General features: G+C 39.8%; 3 protein-coding genes across 4 annotated transcripts in view; all 3 read left to right on the forward strand.

Moving 5' to 3' along the window:
* Positions 1–3,715: 3,715 nt before the first annotated feature.
* ptcd2 (pentatricopeptide repeat domain 2) lies at positions 3,716–7,709 on the forward strand. The gene is made up of 10 exons (XM_031860357.1): positions 3,716–3,845; positions 4,441–4,533; positions 4,635–4,764; positions 5,023–5,140; positions 5,254–5,332; positions 5,441–5,532; positions 5,639–5,752; positions 5,866–5,940; positions 6,024–6,137; positions 6,256–7,709. The coding sequence occupies exons 1-10, from the start codon at positions 3,716–3,718 to the stop codon at positions 6,475–6,477; spliced, it is 1,167 nt and encodes a 388-aa protein (XP_031716217.1). The 3' UTR covers positions 6,478–7,709.
* Positions 7,264–14,791, forward strand: cacfd1 (calcium channel flower domain containing 1). 2 transcript variants are annotated; one of them, XM_031860358.1, is made up of 5 exons: positions 7,264–7,822; positions 9,686–9,758; positions 10,629–10,754; positions 10,905–11,012; positions 11,465–14,791. In XM_031860358.1, the coding sequence occupies exons 1-5, from the start codon at positions 7,717–7,719 to the stop codon at positions 11,553–11,555; spliced, it is 504 nt and encodes a 167-aa protein (XP_031716218.1). In that variant the 5' UTR covers positions 7,264–7,716; the 3' UTR covers positions 11,556–14,791. The 2 variants fall into 2 exon arrangements, with proteins under 2 accessions (XP_031716218.1, XP_031716219.1); XM_031860359.1 differs by having other exon boundaries at positions 7,265–7,822; positions 11,222–11,557.
* A 1,178-nt stretch (positions 14,792–15,969) lies between these two features.
* LOC116390386 (carboxyl-terminal PDZ ligand of neuronal nitric oxide synthase protein) overlaps positions 15,970–18,368 on the forward strand; it is a 45,727-nt gene continuing 43,328 nt past the window's right edge. Inside the window, exons 1-2 of the mRNA XM_031860024.1 lie at positions 15,970–16,585; positions 17,765–17,836. Coding sequence (XP_031715884.1) covers positions 16,481–16,585; positions 17,765–17,836 — 177 coding nt within the window. The 5' untranslated portion in view covers positions 15,970–16,480. The remainder of the gene's footprint in view (positions 16,586–17,764; positions 17,837–18,368) is intronic.

The raw sequence follows: 18,368 nt of genomic DNA on the forward strand, positions 1-18,368 counted from the left end.
AATTTGTGTTTTTGTTTTTTTCCAACCTCTTTATAGAGTCCAGTTATGTTATCGTGTATTACAAAGGCAGTGTTATTTCTTATAATGTTATAATCAGACTGTGATGTTGAAATGAAAATTGCTCCATTGCTTTTTAAAAACAGCTTCTTCTTCTTCTCATCATAAACAGTACCACATTTGAAAATATCACATATCGAAGTATCTTGCTTAGAAGTGAATAATGACTTTATAAAAAATAATTTGGCTATTAACATGCCCAAAGAAGTTACGCCTTTACAATTCTACTCATATGAACAAGACCAAGAGCCGGCCACGCTGTCGGCTGTCTGAGTGGACAGCGGTTCTTTGAGCGAATAGCTAATGCCAGCATGCTAACATGCTCGCAATACCAATGCTAACTTTCTGATGTTTAGCAGACCAAAGTTTACCATGAGCTTACCATAGTTTACCATTACCATTAGTTTAACGCATTAGCTGAGGCTGGTGCAGTAAGTGATGTAGCAAAGCAAAGATAGAGTAGCTGTGTGTGAGTGTTTTGACACTGTTCTGTAAAGGTTTTTGCCTGACACTGCCGGTTAAATTTTGTGCCATGCACTTAGTCATCCATGTCTGGAAACTGTCTGAATATTTTAGCACTGCTGGCGGCATTACACTAGGGACATGTAACACTCAGCGCTATATTGAACCCAGGACCATGTTACAGGGCAGCCGTGCTGAGACTCCACTACTGCTTTTAATGCAAAGGAAAATGAAGAAAAAAAAGAGACCAAATTAATAAGATAAATGTAACTTATAACAAATCAAAAGATCTAAAACAAAGAAGAATATCTAGAACATGAAACATGTCAGAAGGATGTGGGGAAGATAAGGTCAATTTAGAGCGTATTTAGCTCCTCAGTATGTAGTGAACTGAAGGACCTCAGACGCCTCAGGGACACTAACTGAAAAAAGCAGAGCAGGATAAGAGGACATGTCTCCACAACTCAACATCTATTTGCTGTACAGTGGAGGACAACAAGTCCACATGTCTGATGTCTGAGCCAGTCTCTCAGAGCTGTTTCAGCATGTACTGCACACCGGTAAGTGGAAAGCCTGCAATATAGTACATTATTATACAGAAGTTATGCAAAGGAGAGCCTCTCCACTATTTATCCAAACCCAACAGGCAGGTGTTTATGATTTAGTGCAAAATGAGTCACTGAGTGAATATACATGCATATAAATGTATGTCGTAAGTATTGCTATAGGTGGAAGATAACCTATGTAATTATCTTTCAAGGACAGTCATTTTAGAACAGTTGCACACAGTCTGACAAAGTGATTAGTACCAGCTGTTTTCCGTGCCGAAACTGTTTCAATGGGGACATTTATTAATGATGATGGGGCACCCCGGGCACTTTCCAAAACCAAAGGGAAGTGCACACAGGAATAAATCAAAGAAGATGTAAGAGCTACTATAATAATAAGTACTATCTGTCAGCAGAACCTCAATGTTTGGGAAATCAAAGTCTGAGTGCTTACATAGACCTCCGCTACAAACAGTACTATCTTTCCCTATTGATTTATTGCATTGATTGAGCAACTCAACATGAGCTGCCACCACACTAAACCCTAGAATGTACAGTATAGGTGAGCTATATGTTGGGAAAACCTGCTTTTAAATCCATTCAAACGCACACTCATGCACAGAGAGAGAAACCCACAGAGACACAGGCACACCTTGCAGGATACCATGAATTATCCAAGGCCCCGTGTCTGATTGGCTGAGCACGCAATCTCAGCTGGATGGGCTGAGATCTTGTTGCCAGGGCAACAGTGGGGAACTCCCTGTACCAGCCCTATTTTCTCTGTGAGAGAGAGTCTATCTTTGGAGTCACTTTAAGAAGCACCTCACCTGAATGAAGAAACAAGAGAAAGAACATTAGATTATAATGAAATGTACACATGCATAGTGTGCACTGAATAAGACTTTACTTACGTCAGAGTTCTGACACTAAAAATATTCAAGAGGCCATATGAGTCTAGAAACTATCTTTATAAAGAGTTGAATTTCAAATTTCACAGAGAAAATGCAGCAGAACTCCCTCACAAGGACATAAGTCCTTGGTTATGTAATGCTGTGTGGGTCAATGGGTACACTAATGAGTGGCAGGGTTTGGTGCTCACCGAGGCCTCCCATATTAAAGTAGAGTGGAGGTTAATTGCTTCAAATCAAATAAAAGGGCCTACTTAATTTACATTTTCCAACATAACCACAAGGTTGGGCCTAAAATGATTACAGTGCAAGCAATTCTGAACTATCATAACATAAATCATAGCTTTTTTACACAAAATTGTATGAGTTCAAAGGATAATTTGGTTTAAAACCTTTTGACAAACCACAACTGTAGTATTTGTGACCGTAATCATATTGATTCAAAAAACAAACTGTAAGCGTTTAAAGATATATATATTTAACCTTTATTAGGAAGTCTCTTGAGATGTGATCTCTTTTACAAGATAGATGTCCAAAATGGATGGAGTCACACAAACAATTTACATAACGGCATAAAGGAGAGAGTGTGACTATAGTTGAAACAGTAACATTCGTCTGACAACATGTGCTTGTGGCGCTTGAATGTCTCATATGAAGTTTGTTTTGTGAATTATTCAAGCCCAGGGTGCGATGTGCAAAAATGCAATTTTGGCAAATTCAGTAGAGACTCTGGACTCTGAAGCAGCTAGAGAATCTGTTGTGATAGTTGTTTGGAACAGAGGAAAGTGTTTTACATACTGTGTATACATATTATACAAAGGTATAAAGATACACATGAATTGTCCTCTCTATACTTCAGTACTCTAATTGTGAAGGTTGTCAAGGCCTGAAAAGGTATTCCCATTTGAAAATAAAAGTCAGATTAGTTGATTTAGCATAAACAATGGCCTCGGTACAAAGTCTCCCTCGTGTTGCTTCATTTGCTTCACCGTAATAATGTTACATTCTGGGGGTATATCTTTAATTGGAGCTAAAATTTCAGAAATATAACCCAATGAAAATGCAGAAAATCTAAATAGGAATATATATATATATATTACAAACAGTATGGGGTAGATATGAATATGCTAAAATAGACAACCTACAGTATGAACTGTGTGAAAAATGTATATCACTAAACTATATATATTTTTTGAAATATAACGCAATGACAACCAACGGCAATGACAGGCCAAAAGTGCAAATATGTGAACGACACATTATCTACACATATTATTATTCATTATTGTGTCCTAAACTTTCTGATAGCAGCAAACCTCAGCAAACTCGTCAGACATGTTTAACGTGTAATACAACAGCGCCACCTGTAGGTCAAAGGATTCAAAACTTTATGGTAATAAAATGCTTTTCCACCTCAAACAAGTACGCCAACAGCTGGAGCAAAAATAAAGAATAGAACTTCAATTCAGACAGAGCAGATATAAATGAGGATAACGTGAATGATGAAAGTTTTGTAGCCGACTCCTGCTTCGGATCACAGGGCGCTGCCATATTGGATGATACCAAATTGCGTACTTGCGCATCACTAAATAAAGCAAATAGTTACACACTCTGTCTTAATCCAATTAAAATGCGTATTAGGTACTAGTGCATTATAAAACACGTCTCACTATTTGGGCATAAATCAGCATGTTATAACTCTATTAATTCTCCGATTACACCCCCTTGGTTTTCCGTTGCATGGTACAGTCAGTGGGCACTATGGCGCTGGCCAGGGTCGGTAAATGTTGTCGGTCGTTAGTACGCGATCCCTCTAAAGTAGCGTTTTGTGGTGTTTTACAGCCAGGTGGGATTGAAGGTTGCATAGGAGGTAAGACTAATAAAACCCGTCGATATGTTCCCTTGTCTGTGACCCTTAAAGCGGTCTGTTTATTTAGAGAAGCTACGTTAGCAGCTGGTGGATAACCCACATGTTTACAAAGGCACTGTACTGACTGCATGTGGCTTTCCATACCATAACAATCCACCAACACGTGGGTTATCTCGGGTTTTACTCGCAGGGTTTGCAGCAGTTGCAACATGGCCTTTGTCTTTGATATTTTAAGGCATATGCTATTGTCAGTACAAACTATCCCGCTAGGCCAAGTTATGAATGGCTTCTCAAGCGAGCAACCTTTCTTCAAATGTAGTTTATTTTGGTGGTTTTACCAGCCTTATCTTCACCACACAACACCACTGCATTTTTGGCTAAATGTACACCCAAGTCTGAGGTACTCGTACTTAACTTTAAGTATTTCCATTTTATGCTACACTATACTTCTACTCCACTCCATTTATTTAATTGCTTCAGTTACTTTGCAAGTTAAGACTGTTTGCACAAAATAGAAATCTTATAATTAACTAATAATTTATCGTATAATTGCTACTTTTATATAAGTAGTTCTTGTTAACTCTTTTCTCTGCAGCTAAGAGGCATCTGTTGTCAGAAGATGTTATCAAACTACAAGACTTCCAGCAAAGGAAGCTGGCTGTGGCTCATCTTGTCACTGGATCGAAAGGTGAAGTAGTTCTCCTCACCGGCTCTACGGCTGCAGTTTTACGCCATCTGTTATGACGTTTTCACAGTTCATATTCTCACACTCTCACCCCCATTTTACAGGAAATTACATTGAGCTATTCAGCCAGAAGCTACAAAGGAATGAGCTGATTCTGAAAGATGAGCTGAAGCTTCTCCTTCACTTGTGCCAGTCTGCCGATGACATGGTGATAGCAAGAGATGCCATTTATAGGTATGGTACATCCTTCATTTGCAATTTTGTAAAGCATAAACACACTTTCTTGCAAAGTAGATCATTTCAGTACCAAAGCGTGTTCCATGTTTATCCTCTTTCTCTGAATTGCCTTTGACAAACAATTAGAAAGAAGGAAATGAGATTCTGCCCACTTCACACTGCAAAACAAATATGTCTTGAATGGCTTCGACTATCATCTCGTATCGAGTAGCTGAATTATGCATGTGTGATGGTTCTTTTATTTGCACTCACAAGGTATCACGCAGAGAACAGGAACTTGGTGTATGGAGAGTTCAAGTTTGGTCCCCTCTTTGTGAGGCTGTGCTATGAGCTGGGTCTGGAGAGCTTGGCTGCTGCTACACTTACAGATAAGGTAAAACCCTGGTTACTGACCAAGTGCCATGAGGGGCAACGCTTAGACAGAATCTGTACTTTTCTAACAGCTGAATTGCACTTGGTGACATTTCCTCTCACTTGTCTGAACAGAATATGAGGGGATTTTTCAACGACGCAACCTCCTTTAACATCACCATTGACATGTTGTTCACTAAAGGCTCTTATGAAAGTAAGTGCCAGATTAACCTCCCAGTGTTTTTTTTGTTCTTCTGAAATCATCGTCACATGTGTATGATATTATATATACATATATACTGTTTATATCTGGCTATTGCAGATGCCTTGGAGGTACTAAGAACCATGAGGGCCCAAGGTATACCATTCAACAAAGACACATTGACACTGGCAGCTGGCACCTGTTTTAAACTGGTAATTGAGCGATACATTTTTAACGTTACAGTCCTTAAAGTTCTATTTGTTTTAAGATGTAGAAACTCCTTAAGGTCAGCTAATGTTCTCTGCTATGTTGGTTCAGAACACGGCGGAGTCCTACACGATCTGCACTTCTCTGATAGAGGAGGGGCAGACCAAAGGGCAGTCCGTCCCCCGACATGCTTACTGCTTTGCTGTAGCATTAGCACTCAGACAAGTGAGTTATATCTTCTTCTTCTGTTCATTTCATTCATGCAAAAAGTTGTGGGGAATATCGTGTGATGTATATATAATCAATAATTTGTTTTTTCTGTCTTGTATTTGTTCCAGAATGACATAGAAAATGCACAGTCGTTGTATTCACGAATAATGACCACCGACGGCCGATTATGCCAAAATCTGAAGGTAAGGGTGCTCATGTCACTGCGGTTTACATTATTTATTACCCTTTTTGTTAAATTATTAATAATTTTTTTATGGTGATTTAGGTCATAGTACTAGCAATGTCAGGAGCGGTGACGGATGCCGTTTCCGTCCTGTCTGCAGCCCTGTTGCCTAAAAGCCCTTCTTTTGTGAAGAAGCTTGACTTTTCTCAGGAGGTGGTGAGTCAGTCTGTTGTCTACGCAACTTATACTCACTAAGAACACAAGCTATGGAGATGTTTATCTAAATCAGTGAAACACTGCTGTTTGCTCAGTGACCTCTTGTGACCTGTTTCAGGTGGATGTGCTGCGCTTGAGGAGTGAGGGTGGCCCACACATGATGACAGTGGAGCAGATAGTGACTCATCTTCAGCGAGCCGATCAGGTGACCCAGCAGACCCTCGATAGCATGCTCTGCCGCACGCCCACGGGGAAGAGGAAACCAGCGCTGATGATGGAGGCGAGGAAGACCAGTCGAAGGACTCTGAAGTCACTACAGTCCACTCTGCTGTCGGAGTGAGAGACGCCGTGTGTTGCTCCAAAGCCTGCTTTCACTAAAGGCTCTGGTTTGAGGCTCAATGCAATAAGACAAACAACTCTGACTGGCTAGAGTGGACGTTGTCCTTGTTACTGCACCTACCTCTCCTTAAACCGACCCGATCATCCCTCTGCAGACCGGACTTTTGTCCATTTCTTTTTTCATCCATGTCCAATTTTTAATTAAGAAGGTCACAGTCCACGTTTCTACAGCAGGCACATTAACAGAAAGCTACTGAGAGACATTTACATATGTATTGATTTCCTTGCAAGGAACTCACATGGGTATTGAGTGATTTGGGAAGAATATGTTGTATATAAAAGTGTGAATGGGTAATTAAAGATGAATCGGATATTTAATAGCAAGTTTCTCCGCTTGTCTTGATGTGAAGGGCTGCTGGTGAAATCAGGATTGCTGTGAATAGCTTCACAATGTTTTAAGTATTAAAACAATAGTGGATCATATGTACATTTCAAAGTGCACCTGATAATATGTTACTTAAATAATTGTGACCTATTCTTTCAACAACCTTCTTTTTCAAAGATTGTTGGTTATTTATTTATTATATTTTGCTCTAATGTAATGGTACGCAGGAAAGGCACAAACCAAACAAATACCCAAAACTGTCACTCCAGGTTTTTCCTCTGTACATATAATCAAAAAACATGTAGTAACATATTTATTACAACGCCAAAAAACAGCTGAGCCCTCCCTGTATGTAAACAAACCATGACGCGCATCAGATGCATCCCACAATGCACCGCTGGGCAGCCAGAGGAGAACAACGGAGCAGCCTCCCAAACAAACAGCGTGGGCAGTGTACAGTTTATAATACAATAAAAACAAAGAGTTCAGGATAGTTTCTGCTCTTTTAATAAGGCCGCTAGAGAGTTCAGGACTAATGCAGCGGTGATATCCACTCCTAGCGGCGGCTGGGTGGTGGTGCTGTTTAGCATTAGCTAGCCTGTTAGCTGGTACTAAAGCAGCTGGTCACAAACAAAACAAAGGAAAGAAAAGATCATTTAAAAAAAAATACTTACAACTTTAAGTTAAATCTGTATCACCGGTAGGGACCGCTGTGTCGTAATAATCAAGTTTAGCAGTTAGTTTGTTGAGACTGGCGTAACGTTACATACTTAACGAAGCTGTTGTTAGGTCGTCTGAGGATTGACATCTGTGAACACTGGCTTTAGCTTCAGCTAACAACGCTAGAAGAACACAATGAGCACCGAGGCAGAGACCGCAGCTAAAACCACTCCGGAGGATGATGGCATGACGTGGTGGTACCGATGGCTCTGTAAAATAGCCGGAGTTTTGGGAGGAATGTGTAAGTAAGCTGTCAATAGCTTGTTATAAGTACATGAGTCATGGGCCGCCGAGATAACCCTGCCATGGCTGCATGCACTGCAGATGTAACTATTGAGTGTGTTGTGAATCAGTTTATATTAAGTTTGTGCTACTTTATGTGACAAGCAGGTACATTTTATTGTCATGTCAGCATTATTTTATACTGATTGTGTGTACTCTTCCGCATTAATATGCGGGTTAGAGTATAAACGGGACAGAAAGGGCACCAGATTACTATTTCATTTTCTATTATTGTTTACAATTCTCACTTCAGTTGCGCTTCCACGCCAGACAAAAGCTTTGTTACAGCCCATTGTCCCCTCCCTGCAGCAGACACCGCCTGTCTGCATGGCTTCAGTTCATAACAGCCTGTTATTCCTAAATTAAAACAATATGATATGCATGCACATAGTCCACAGCAGGTACTATTACTCCATCCCCCAGGAAGGAGTTCAGTGTGAGAAGTGTGTTTTTTTTTTTTTACTGCTGGCTTTGCAGTTTTCCAGCAGCATTGCAGCTCTCCTTCACAGTGACACCAGAGTCTCAGTGCCGGTATCACATGAACCACCCGGGCTCTGCATATTCAATGGGCTCTGTATTATTGAGGAGGCTGGATGGTCTAAAGGAGCGGGACACTGTTCCACTGTTTGTGGCAGTGTGTAGTTCACATAGAAACACAACACATGTACCCTCTCTCTTCTCACTCTCAAATACTAAAGATCATACTTGGCACTTAATATCAAATAATGTGTGCCCTTTATGAATACCACATCAGTATAAATGAGACAGGATAAACATTGCTGCTTGTGACTGATTGTGAAATTAAAGGGAAATGTCGATGGTGATTTTTTTTTTTACATCTTATTCCTACTCTGTAGTGGAAGGAATACACGATAATGTGTTTATTGGGGAGGTGTGATTACCTTTAATAGCTCTTTATCACATTTGAAAATGAATTGGCAACTAATCTTTTTGTTTTTGTTCGCAAACCTGATATCCTGAATCCAAATTTTGGACTTTTTTGTTGAAGAAAACAAACCATTTCATGTCACGTTGAGCTCTGGATAACTGTGGTGGTGGACATTTTCTAACGTTTTACTGACTGAATAGTTTATCGAGAAAATAATAGCCAGATGAATTGACAAAGACAGTTCACACCAAAAGCTGACACGCCCTCCTTTGTGTTACTATATTTCAAATAAGCCGTAAAGGTACTACAGCAGATACACCTCACATGTTGTATGCTTAGTTGCTTAATGTTAGTGTGAATACAACTGATTACACACTTCTACAATGTGTGATATCATCCATATCACACATTATTTCAGGAACTACCAAATATTCACATGTAGAACATGCTGACTTGAATTTTCCACAACTTATCGTTGACAGTGGATAGTCAGACAGTGGACCTGTGTGTGTGTGTGTGTGTGTGTGTTTTGGGAACAGTGAAATAAATAAGGGATGATGACACATATCATAGCCATGGGAAAAGATAGAAATGGCTTATTTTGAGAATGCTCAGATTATCATTAAAGGAATCTTGTGCATGGAAAATGTAGCCTGCTTTGATTTTCACACTGTGGTAATAATTGTTTCAAATTTGATATGGGTTAATTTATCAATTTTCAGCCCAAGCATGTGTCATGATAGCTTTCACATCTAGATCTGAGTGCTGGGTGATTTTATTCAGAATGTTTCAGTTGTTTACTGCTTTAGATATCAGCAGAAGACGTGCCTGTGTGTTTGTCTTTTGTGCGTTTGCGTCCACATACTGTCGTGTTTTCACTCTGTCTGGCTCATGTGTCTTGATAATCACCCTTTTTGCTTCGCTGTCTTGCAGCCTGTGCCATCGCAGGAGTGTGGAACTGTGTCACTGTGAACCCTTTAAACATCGCTGCAGGAGTGTGGATGGTGTAAGTCTGACACTCGCTACGCTTATTTAAATGTAGCATGCACAGAATAGCTCATTCACAGTCCATAGGGCGAGACATTTCTTATACTGTTGGTATTACAGGAGAAAAAAATAACAAACATACTATAAAACTACTTATTTAGACACAGATGTGAGCTGGTTCTATTAACGTTTTACTAAACATCTACTGAAAGTCCCATTCAAACTATCCTAAGATATCAATGCTCCATCAGAGCTTTACTGCATATTTAACCTTTATCTTATATCTCATGCGTCGTGCACTCACCTGTTCATTTACATTCCTTTATTTGTACGTACAGTATCATCTTACATGGATAGTGAGCAGCAGTCTCATGTAGCCATGTGGCCACACCTCCTGCTCAAATGACGGAGGTGTGGAGAAATTCTTGTCCTGAACATGTTGTGCCAAAGACCGCAGCTCAGAACTTGAAGAATTGTGCACATGCCTCAGGAAAGCCGACTGTGGTTTGTTTTCCTCCCTGGCTAGAACACGTTTGCATTAGCTTTAGCTACAATGCTAGCTAGAAACAAAGATGAATCAAAAAGACAATGTAGACATTCATTTGTATTCTTTACGCCATAATCAAATGAACCTTTTAGTGCTACAATGACCGTTTGATAAATAAACGTAGTTTATTAATCTGCAACTATCCAGCTCGCTGTAGACGTTTTCCTGCTGTCTCCATGACAGTAAACATTTGAGCAGTAGTGCTCCGGCACACTGACGGCGTAAATGTTCTTTTCTACACAGCTCCCGTGTTTAAAGTCCTCCAGACTTGTGCAGTATTTGAGATGGAAGTGCACAAGATAATTCACTGCTTGTGTTTGTGTCCTCTTGTCCTGTCTCCAGGCTGAACGCCTTCGTGCTGTTCCTGTGTGAAGTCCCATTCTGTTGCCAGTTCATAGAGTTTGCTAATGCAATAGCAGCCCGTGCAGACAAATTCAAACCGTGGCAGAAAGCCTTCTTCTACTGCGGGTGAGGACAGCTATGCACCGTCCACAGTTCATGTCGTTTCAGACTATGAATTTCTGAGTGTTAATAACATTGCATTATCTATTTTTTGGAATCTCCAGCATGTACTTAACATGATTCACTGACTTTTTGTCTCTTGATGCTCTTTGTCAGGATGGCTCTATTTCCTGTAGTCTTGAGTTTCTCCTTCACGACCTTGTTTGGAAACGCCATCGCCTTCGCTACAGGAGTTCTGTACGGCCTTGCGTCTTTAGGCAAAAAGTAAGATGTCTGTTTGTATTTTATAACATGTAATAATGTAATATACTGTATATATTATAAGCTCTTATGTAGCAGGAAGAAGGAAAGATCACAGCTATTCTATATAACACACATTTTTTTCTATCTATTTTAAGGTAAACTGTACAGTAGACATTTTGTAATTAATCATATCTCTCCATGTGTCACTCATCATAACACCCCTCTAAAAGGTTACATTAAAACAAGCTCTCATTAAATGCAGTATTCCACATTATAATCGGCTAATATGATTTGTTTTAATGCTTCTAACAACCCTAATGAGTCTCTTTATTGATGCAAATTAACCTCGGACAAGGTGAGCCTTGTAATAATCGCAATTAACATCGTCATCCTCTCCTGTGGTACCTGCTCTCTCTTTTTGCTGCCCTCCCTTCTCTCGCATCCTGTCGTCCTTTTTCTCTTTTCTCTCTCAGGGGAGACGCAGTGACTTATGCCAGACTGCAGCATCAGAAACAGGGGGATGAAGAGAGGATGACGGAAATGGCAAACGGGGCTCCGGTGTGAGGCATCTGCCCTTCCCCCCCTCCCCGTACTCTCCTTTTTCTTCAGTTTTTACAGCCCTTCATCCATCTTCTGTTCTCCTTTCCTCTTTCCCATTTCTGTCACTACATAATTATGATACTGATTTTATTTATTTACTTAAACTGCTGCATTCTTGTTCTCTTGACCTGGTAGCATCCAAGCAGATTGGATTTAGCCCATTATTTGGTACCTGGCGTGTAAATGGGATCTCTCATGATGAATAACTTAAATTGTAAGCTTTGTCTTTATGGTTTATGGTCTTCTCATGGGTTGTATTTATTATTTGATTCCTTTTGTTGCTGCTGTCAGTCGTAAACCCTATTTCTGCAGGAAAAAATGTGAGCTACGTCTTTTTAGCCCAAGAGCCTTTCAGGAAATCCCAATAGATATTAATATGATTGTAAAAATGTGACTTCAGGTTATTTGCTACGACTTTGAGGCTGTGATTCAGAGCTGTCTGTGTGCGGTAAGTCACCACATATCTGTAAATAGCCTCAAGTGTTTCCTTAAGTGTCTCCCTGTATTTGAATCCAAAATGTACCTTCATTGGATGACTTTTGAGTAAAGAAAAGAGCGATTTTAAACCCACTGTGCAGACAAAACTCTGAATTGCAGCCTGAATGATTTTTAAATATACATTGGCATTAGGGATATGTTAAACACTGGGAATGTATCTGGTATACCCAAAGATAAACACAGTTTCCAGCTGCTTTAAGCTCAGCTGAGGCATTCCGGAATTAAACTTTTGGTAGCATAGACTCTGGTAGAGAGGGAAATTCATTAAAAGCTGTCAGTGCATGTGTGAGCTTGTTTGCGTATCGTTCCTCGTGATCAGGCAGCCAAGTCGTGGCTGCAACTTATGTGGAACATTGTCTAATGGAACAACTGGAATGTGCGCTTATTTGTTATCCTTTTTAAAATATGTTTGTTCTTTGGGGGGGGTTATAATCTGTTACTGAACATCTGCTGCGTTTATTATGAGTCTTAATTGGTACACTCTACCAAAACACATTAAGAAAATCAATGAGAGGAAGTGTCTTGATTCAGGTACTAATTGGTCTGTATTCCACACATTCACCAAAGCCATGGTTTGCCTTTGTCACTCGAATGAGGTATGCAGCGGTCAGCAATGTACAATTTGTGTTTGTGTTGTTTTTGTTGCCTTTCCTCTGTGGTGTCATCGTTAATAAGGATGCTTTGGGAATAAGTGTTTACACGTAGCTCTTACAGCCGTTTCTATCCTAAGTCTATTACTGGCTGGTCAGTGACTGAGTGGATCATTCACACATCACCACCAGCTCTCAGGTGTCATACTTAACAATGCACAACGTACAGATACGGAGTAGTTTATGCATAGATCAAAGATGTATGCTAACTAGCATAAGCATGACTATGAAATACTATCATGTGAGCTGATGGAAAAGCATGTGTGTAGCATTTAAATCATGCACAACCAGCTTTCACACACACACCAGCAGTATGCTACAGTCTGACACTACACACACTTACACTACCGTTTTAGTTCAATGTTCAATACAATAAACAGCGTTCCTCATCCACAACCATCCATCCAGGTGTACTTTATTGCGGTGACATGCATCCAACACTCCTGTGATTTGATTTAATTAATTTTACATCTTAAAGTGTTGAGTGCATATTTTGCTGTAAGAGATATGTGTGTAATGCGTGTTGTGATGTGAATCCTGATCCTGATATCAATTAGTGAATTAAACAAACTTGCTACTACTGTCGTGGTCTAGGCTTCTTCTGATTTGCAGGGCGGCCGCCCTCCCTGACATTCCACACACTTTTTTCCACGCATTTATTTACAGAGGATCACTTCTGGAAGAGATAAAAGCATATATTTGGAATATACCACCAAGCTTACAGAAATTCTTAAGGGTAAGTGTAACTTTTTAAAAGTCTTGTGTATCTTCACAATCTTCTGTGTGAAGAATTTCCTTTCAGTTTTTTCTTCTTTTATTAGTGATCAAAGAACAACATCTGAAAGAGGATTTCAGGTTCAGAGTGCTGAAGAGTTTTTAAAATGTTAATCTCATCACACAAATCCATTTAATTTATATGCAAAGCAAAGCATAATTGCCCAAATGTCAAGCTATTTCTTGATATTTGTCCTATTGATCCCTTTGAGAATAAATGTAATTCAGTCGACTGGACTACAAAACCAGCTTCAAGTCCAGTTCCTCATTGAACCCTCTCAGGCTTAAAAGGCCCAAAATAGAAATCAAGAAGGCCTTAGCTCCTCTCACTTTCAGGATTGTTTTGTTGTTGTATTGTTATGGAACTGGTTACATGACCTTACATGTGGATAACAAGTTAAGGGTTCTTTTAAAGGTTTTAATTTAGGTTTGATTGATTTTGCTGTGGAGGTGCCTGTATGATTAATTATTCAAGTTAATGATCACCACCTCTCTGCATTTAGTTAATACCGCATTATGTCAGCATCATCCCTCCCTTGTGAGGCATCTTCTCTCACCTATAAAGCTAATCAGCTTTCAATCTTACTGTCATAGCTTGCCATTCGAGTGCAGATTGCAGGGATTTAGTCGCCTCTTTCTCATATTAACAGATCTTAATTCATTTGATTTGCAAGGATTAGTCCATATAAGTCCATCTGCTGAATCTGCACTGTAACGCTACCGACTATACTGTAGACAAAGATCTTTATATGTATGCCTACTTTTAATCTTAAAACATATCTGGAAACCTGGTTAAAAAACTGCAGTAACATAGCGAGCAATCAACAGAGGGCGCCATTGCTTTATTATAACAACATGTTTTAGGTTTAATTACTGTAAGTGTTTATCCTATTATTTAATTCATTGTGTACTATTTTACTATTACAAGTAGAGTAAGGTCCCTTCTTTTTAATGGAATTGAACCGGCAGTGATGCTCCACTTGCAGGCTTATTATTGGCCTGAACATGCATAGGATTAACGTTAATACCAGCAGCTGCAGCAGTGATGTGACAACAACATGGTGAGAGGTGGAAGCTTGATAGAGGCTTAGCATCATGAGGACCAGTACTCCCATTATTTTAACTTCATGAGCAAAGCAACGAGCAAATTATTGTCTGAACAGAGACATAATTTTGCAGTCATAAAAACTATAGTGCCTGAACTCTTATTATCTATTAATAGATTTATTGGGCTCCCGTGGGGGAATCTTAAGGACGATGAAAATTACCGAATGAGGTTTGTGCCATTTGATCATCGTCATCCTGACTCTGTATTGCAGTTTTCAGGAGCAAAGGATGACTTGAAAGATGTCTTTTATATTGAGAAAAATAGCCCACGGCTCATGGCCTACAGAAGAATTACTGCATGATGCAATGAGAAAAATGTAGCCTGGATCTGGGATGGAAAAATACGCTGTTTAATTCAGGGAATGTTATATGACATGACCAAATATTCTATCTCTTTTGGAGAAGGTGGGGGGAAATGACTCCAATAATTTACTTAAATAAAGGTAGTAATGCCACTAGTGTAAATACTCATTAATGGTAAATGTAAAAACAAAACAAAAAACAAGATGTACTGACAACAAAATCAAAAGAAAAGATACTCATAGTGCAGAATGACCCGTTAGCATTAAATACTTACTTTGATGTTGAGGTTGGCCACGGTGGAGTTCATACGAGCTGCTTTGTGTGCTTTTGTGGAGCTAAATCTATAACAATGCATCAGATGTTATGAATGATCATACGTCCAAAATCCTAATCTGAAAATATAAATGTAGTAGAGGAAAAAGTACAATATTTAGTACAATGCTAGTGTCAAGTATCAGAAAGTGGAAATGGACAAGTAAAGTAGAAGTACCTCATTTCAGTAAAGTACTTGAGCTTTTACTTATAGGTAAAAGAAGAAAGACCATGCTCTAAAATACTCCATTACAAGGAGAAGTAAAAGTATTATCAACAAAATGTACTTAAAGTATCCAAAATAAGTGTTCATTATGCAGAATGGCTCATTTCAAAGTGTAATGTTATTATGGAATATTATACTGTTCTGGATTTAATGACATAGTTTCTCAATGTGAAGCCAGTTTTAGATACTTTGTACACTACTGCATCATATCATATAAGTATGTCATACTTTTTACTGTGAAATTATTGTAGTGGAGTAAAACCTACTAGTTTTCACTACTGTAGGCAATTCAGCCATTCAGCCACTGGTTATATTTACCACATGTCATTATACTGTTGATATGTACTCATTATTTTGCTGTAACCTCCACAGGTTCCATCTCCTGAGGGGAGGACTACAGACTAACGGAGCTGTCTGACATGCTCTCCTCCCCAGCTCCAGGTTGCACCATGTCTGGGAACTTTGCTCCAATGAGGGGCTGGCTCTGTGCTTTGAAGGAGGGAGAGAGGGAGACTACGGGTGCAGCGCTGCTTGCCAACAACAGGACGTGATTCAAAAAAAAGAAATACACCCACAGAGGAGCTACATCACCTGCGCAGAGAGAAACACCGCTTTCTTACGCTGGATTTCCCCTCCGTGGCTTTTGGAAAACACACGCGTTTCCCTCCACGGTGCTGTGCTTTTTTATTTGTATTTCCCAGAAGGAAATCCTTAAGAGTGTCTCGGTGTATTGTCACAGGAAAAAAAAAGGGGGGCGCCCAAATCTGTCCCTCTTGAGGACGGGACCTATTTTTTTTTTCTTTGAAGCGCAAAGCAACAACAATGGACTGCGTTCCCACCGGGAACTCACTGTTGGAGCCGTGCCGTACACACACACGGGAGTGTAGCATTTCAAACCAAGGCGACATGTGTCTGTTTGTTTGTTAAACACTGTGTCGGAAGAGAGAGAGAGAGAGAGAGAGAGAGAGAGAGAGAGAGAGAGAGAGGAGGGGGTGGGAGGTCGTCAGTTGGAGACCGTGATGCCCGCGAGGAACAGGTACAACCTGGTGGACGACGTGAAGGACTCGAGGTTGCCGCTGCACAATGACGAGGCGTACCACCATGGGATCTCTTTCCAAGCTAAGGTGAAATAAACAAAGCTCTCCCTCTTTTTATGTTGGTCAGTCAGTCCACAGCTGTATTGTTCTGCAGCGGAGCGGCAGGTGCTCCGGGATCCACCATGAAGTTTGAACGCATGCCATGTGTGTACTCAGCTACACGTGTGGTTTAGTGCTGCAGGGCCACTGGGGAATTGTAGTTCCTTAAAAACCGAGGGAGACGTCCTTATTTTTAGAGCTCAAAAGTGAACTGAGTGTATTTTCAGGTTTTTTTTCCCCCCAAGTCATTGAATTATTAACCTCTCAGGGAAGCAGCTCAGCAGAATTCAGATTTTAGTGACCCTATTCTCACACACGCACGCACGCACGCACACACTAATCTGTAACTTTATCTTGGGCTGTGTGAGTTGATTTGCAGGGCAGGAAACAGAGAGCACAGTGGAAGAAATGTTGAAGTGTTACTGGTCCAAAGTTGAGTCACATGGCTGCTTGTATCTATTGTGTTATTTGAACTGCTTATCAAGCAGCTTTCTCATCTGTTTGTCTGCTTTTCTTTCTCCGTATTCATTTATTCCGCTGAGTATAGCGAAACACAATACATCAGGAGTAGAAACAATCAAAATTCTGTAACAAAAACACAATAGTATGAAGCAAGAATCTCATGGCAGGTGGGACCAAGAACAAACACATGAACACGCATCCATCCTTCCTCATATAGCAGCATGTACATATTGTTTAAAACAATATCTCAATGAATTATTACAATCATCAATACACCATGATGTAACAACATGATCCTTAGAGCTACTTAATTACCAAACTGTGAATATATGCAAGCCACAAAGAGCTTAATAAGAAGGCAGAGCTAGTCTTTAACAATACATTAAACTCATACATAGAGAGGCACTAGTTGCTAAATTTCAGTGTTTACCTTGTGATACATCAGCTCCAATGGAAAATAGAGTTGAGGTAGTTCAGTTTGTCTTTCTGTTTTGTTTTTGTGTCTGTAGAGTTCATAGGGTGAGCATTACCGCATATTGTAGACGGTGTATGCAGTCTTTATTAAAAAAAACAAAAAACATCACATCTTCTAAAAGATCCCTAATTTTCTGTCCTTAACTCCACTTCGGGAGCTGTTGGAGTTAATTGTGCAGCTGTAATGTGTGTGTGTGTGTGTGTGTGTGTGTGTGTGATTGTTTACTTCAGTACGTGGGGAGTCTCGACGTGCCCAGGCCCAACAGTCGGATGGAGATCGTGGCAGCCATGAGGAGAATCAGGGTAAGATGAAAACATGCCGTGTGTGTTTTAAGAGCAGAAGCACGCACACACTCTCTCTTTCTCACACACACACACACACACTCGCTGATCATCACCATCAGTCCTGTGGTGAATGCTCCAAGACGGAACTACTGTATCTAAAACTATCTCTACAATAACACAGTAAACACACACTCAGCAGAAAGAGTGTGCGTCTGAAGTCTGAGTGTGCAGATGAAGTTTGTGTCGAGAATGAAATGACGCGTTCACTGGCTGTACAACAGATCACGACTTCTGGGAAAAGCTTTTGCAGAAAGAGAAAGCAACAAGAAAGCTTGCATTGCTGACTAATGCGTTGCCCTTTCTAGATATGTTTGTGACAGTTCAAGGGCACAGTGTGTGTTTGGGCATGTTATATTATATATATATATGTATATGTATATATGTATATATATGTATATGTATATATGTATATATGTGTATATATATATATATGTATATATGTGTATATATATATATGTATATATGTGTATATATATATATGTATATATGT

This window comes from Anarrhichthys ocellatus, unplaced genomic scaffold (assembly GCF_004355925.1).
Source record: "Anarrhichthys ocellatus isolate YVR2014 unplaced genomic scaffold, GSC_Weel_1.0 scaffold23, whole genome shotgun sequence".
Classification (NCBI taxonomy): domain Eukaryota; kingdom Metazoa; phylum Chordata; class Actinopteri; order Perciformes; family Anarhichadidae; genus Anarrhichthys; species Anarrhichthys ocellatus.

Bases quoted from the DNA above. Each gene is read 5' to 3' on its own strand.
- cacfd1 (XM_031860358.1), top strand. From the start codon at position 7,717: ATGAGCACCGAGGCAGAGACCGCAGCTAAAACCACTCCGGAGGATGAT. The intron at 9,759-10,628 runs GTAAGTCTGACA...TCCTGTCTCCAG, and splicing joins GCTGCAGGAGTGTGGATGGT to GCTGAACGCCTTCGTGCTGT. The intron at 11,013-11,464 runs GTAAGATGTCTG...TTTCTCTCTCAG, and splicing joins CTTGCGTCTTTAGGCAAAAA to GGGAGACGCAGTGACTTATG.
- ptcd2 (XM_031860357.1), top strand. From the start codon at position 3,716: ATGGTACAGTCAGTGGGCACTATGGCGCTGGCCAGGGTCGGTAAATGT. The intron at 5,333-5,440 runs GTAAGTGCCAGA...TGGCTATTGCAG, and splicing joins CACTAAAGGCTCTTATGAAA to ATGCCTTGGAGGTACTAAGA. The intron at 6,138-6,255 runs GTGAGTCAGTCT...GACCTGTTTCAG, and splicing joins TTGACTTTTCTCAGGAGGTG to GTGGATGTGCTGCGCTTGAG.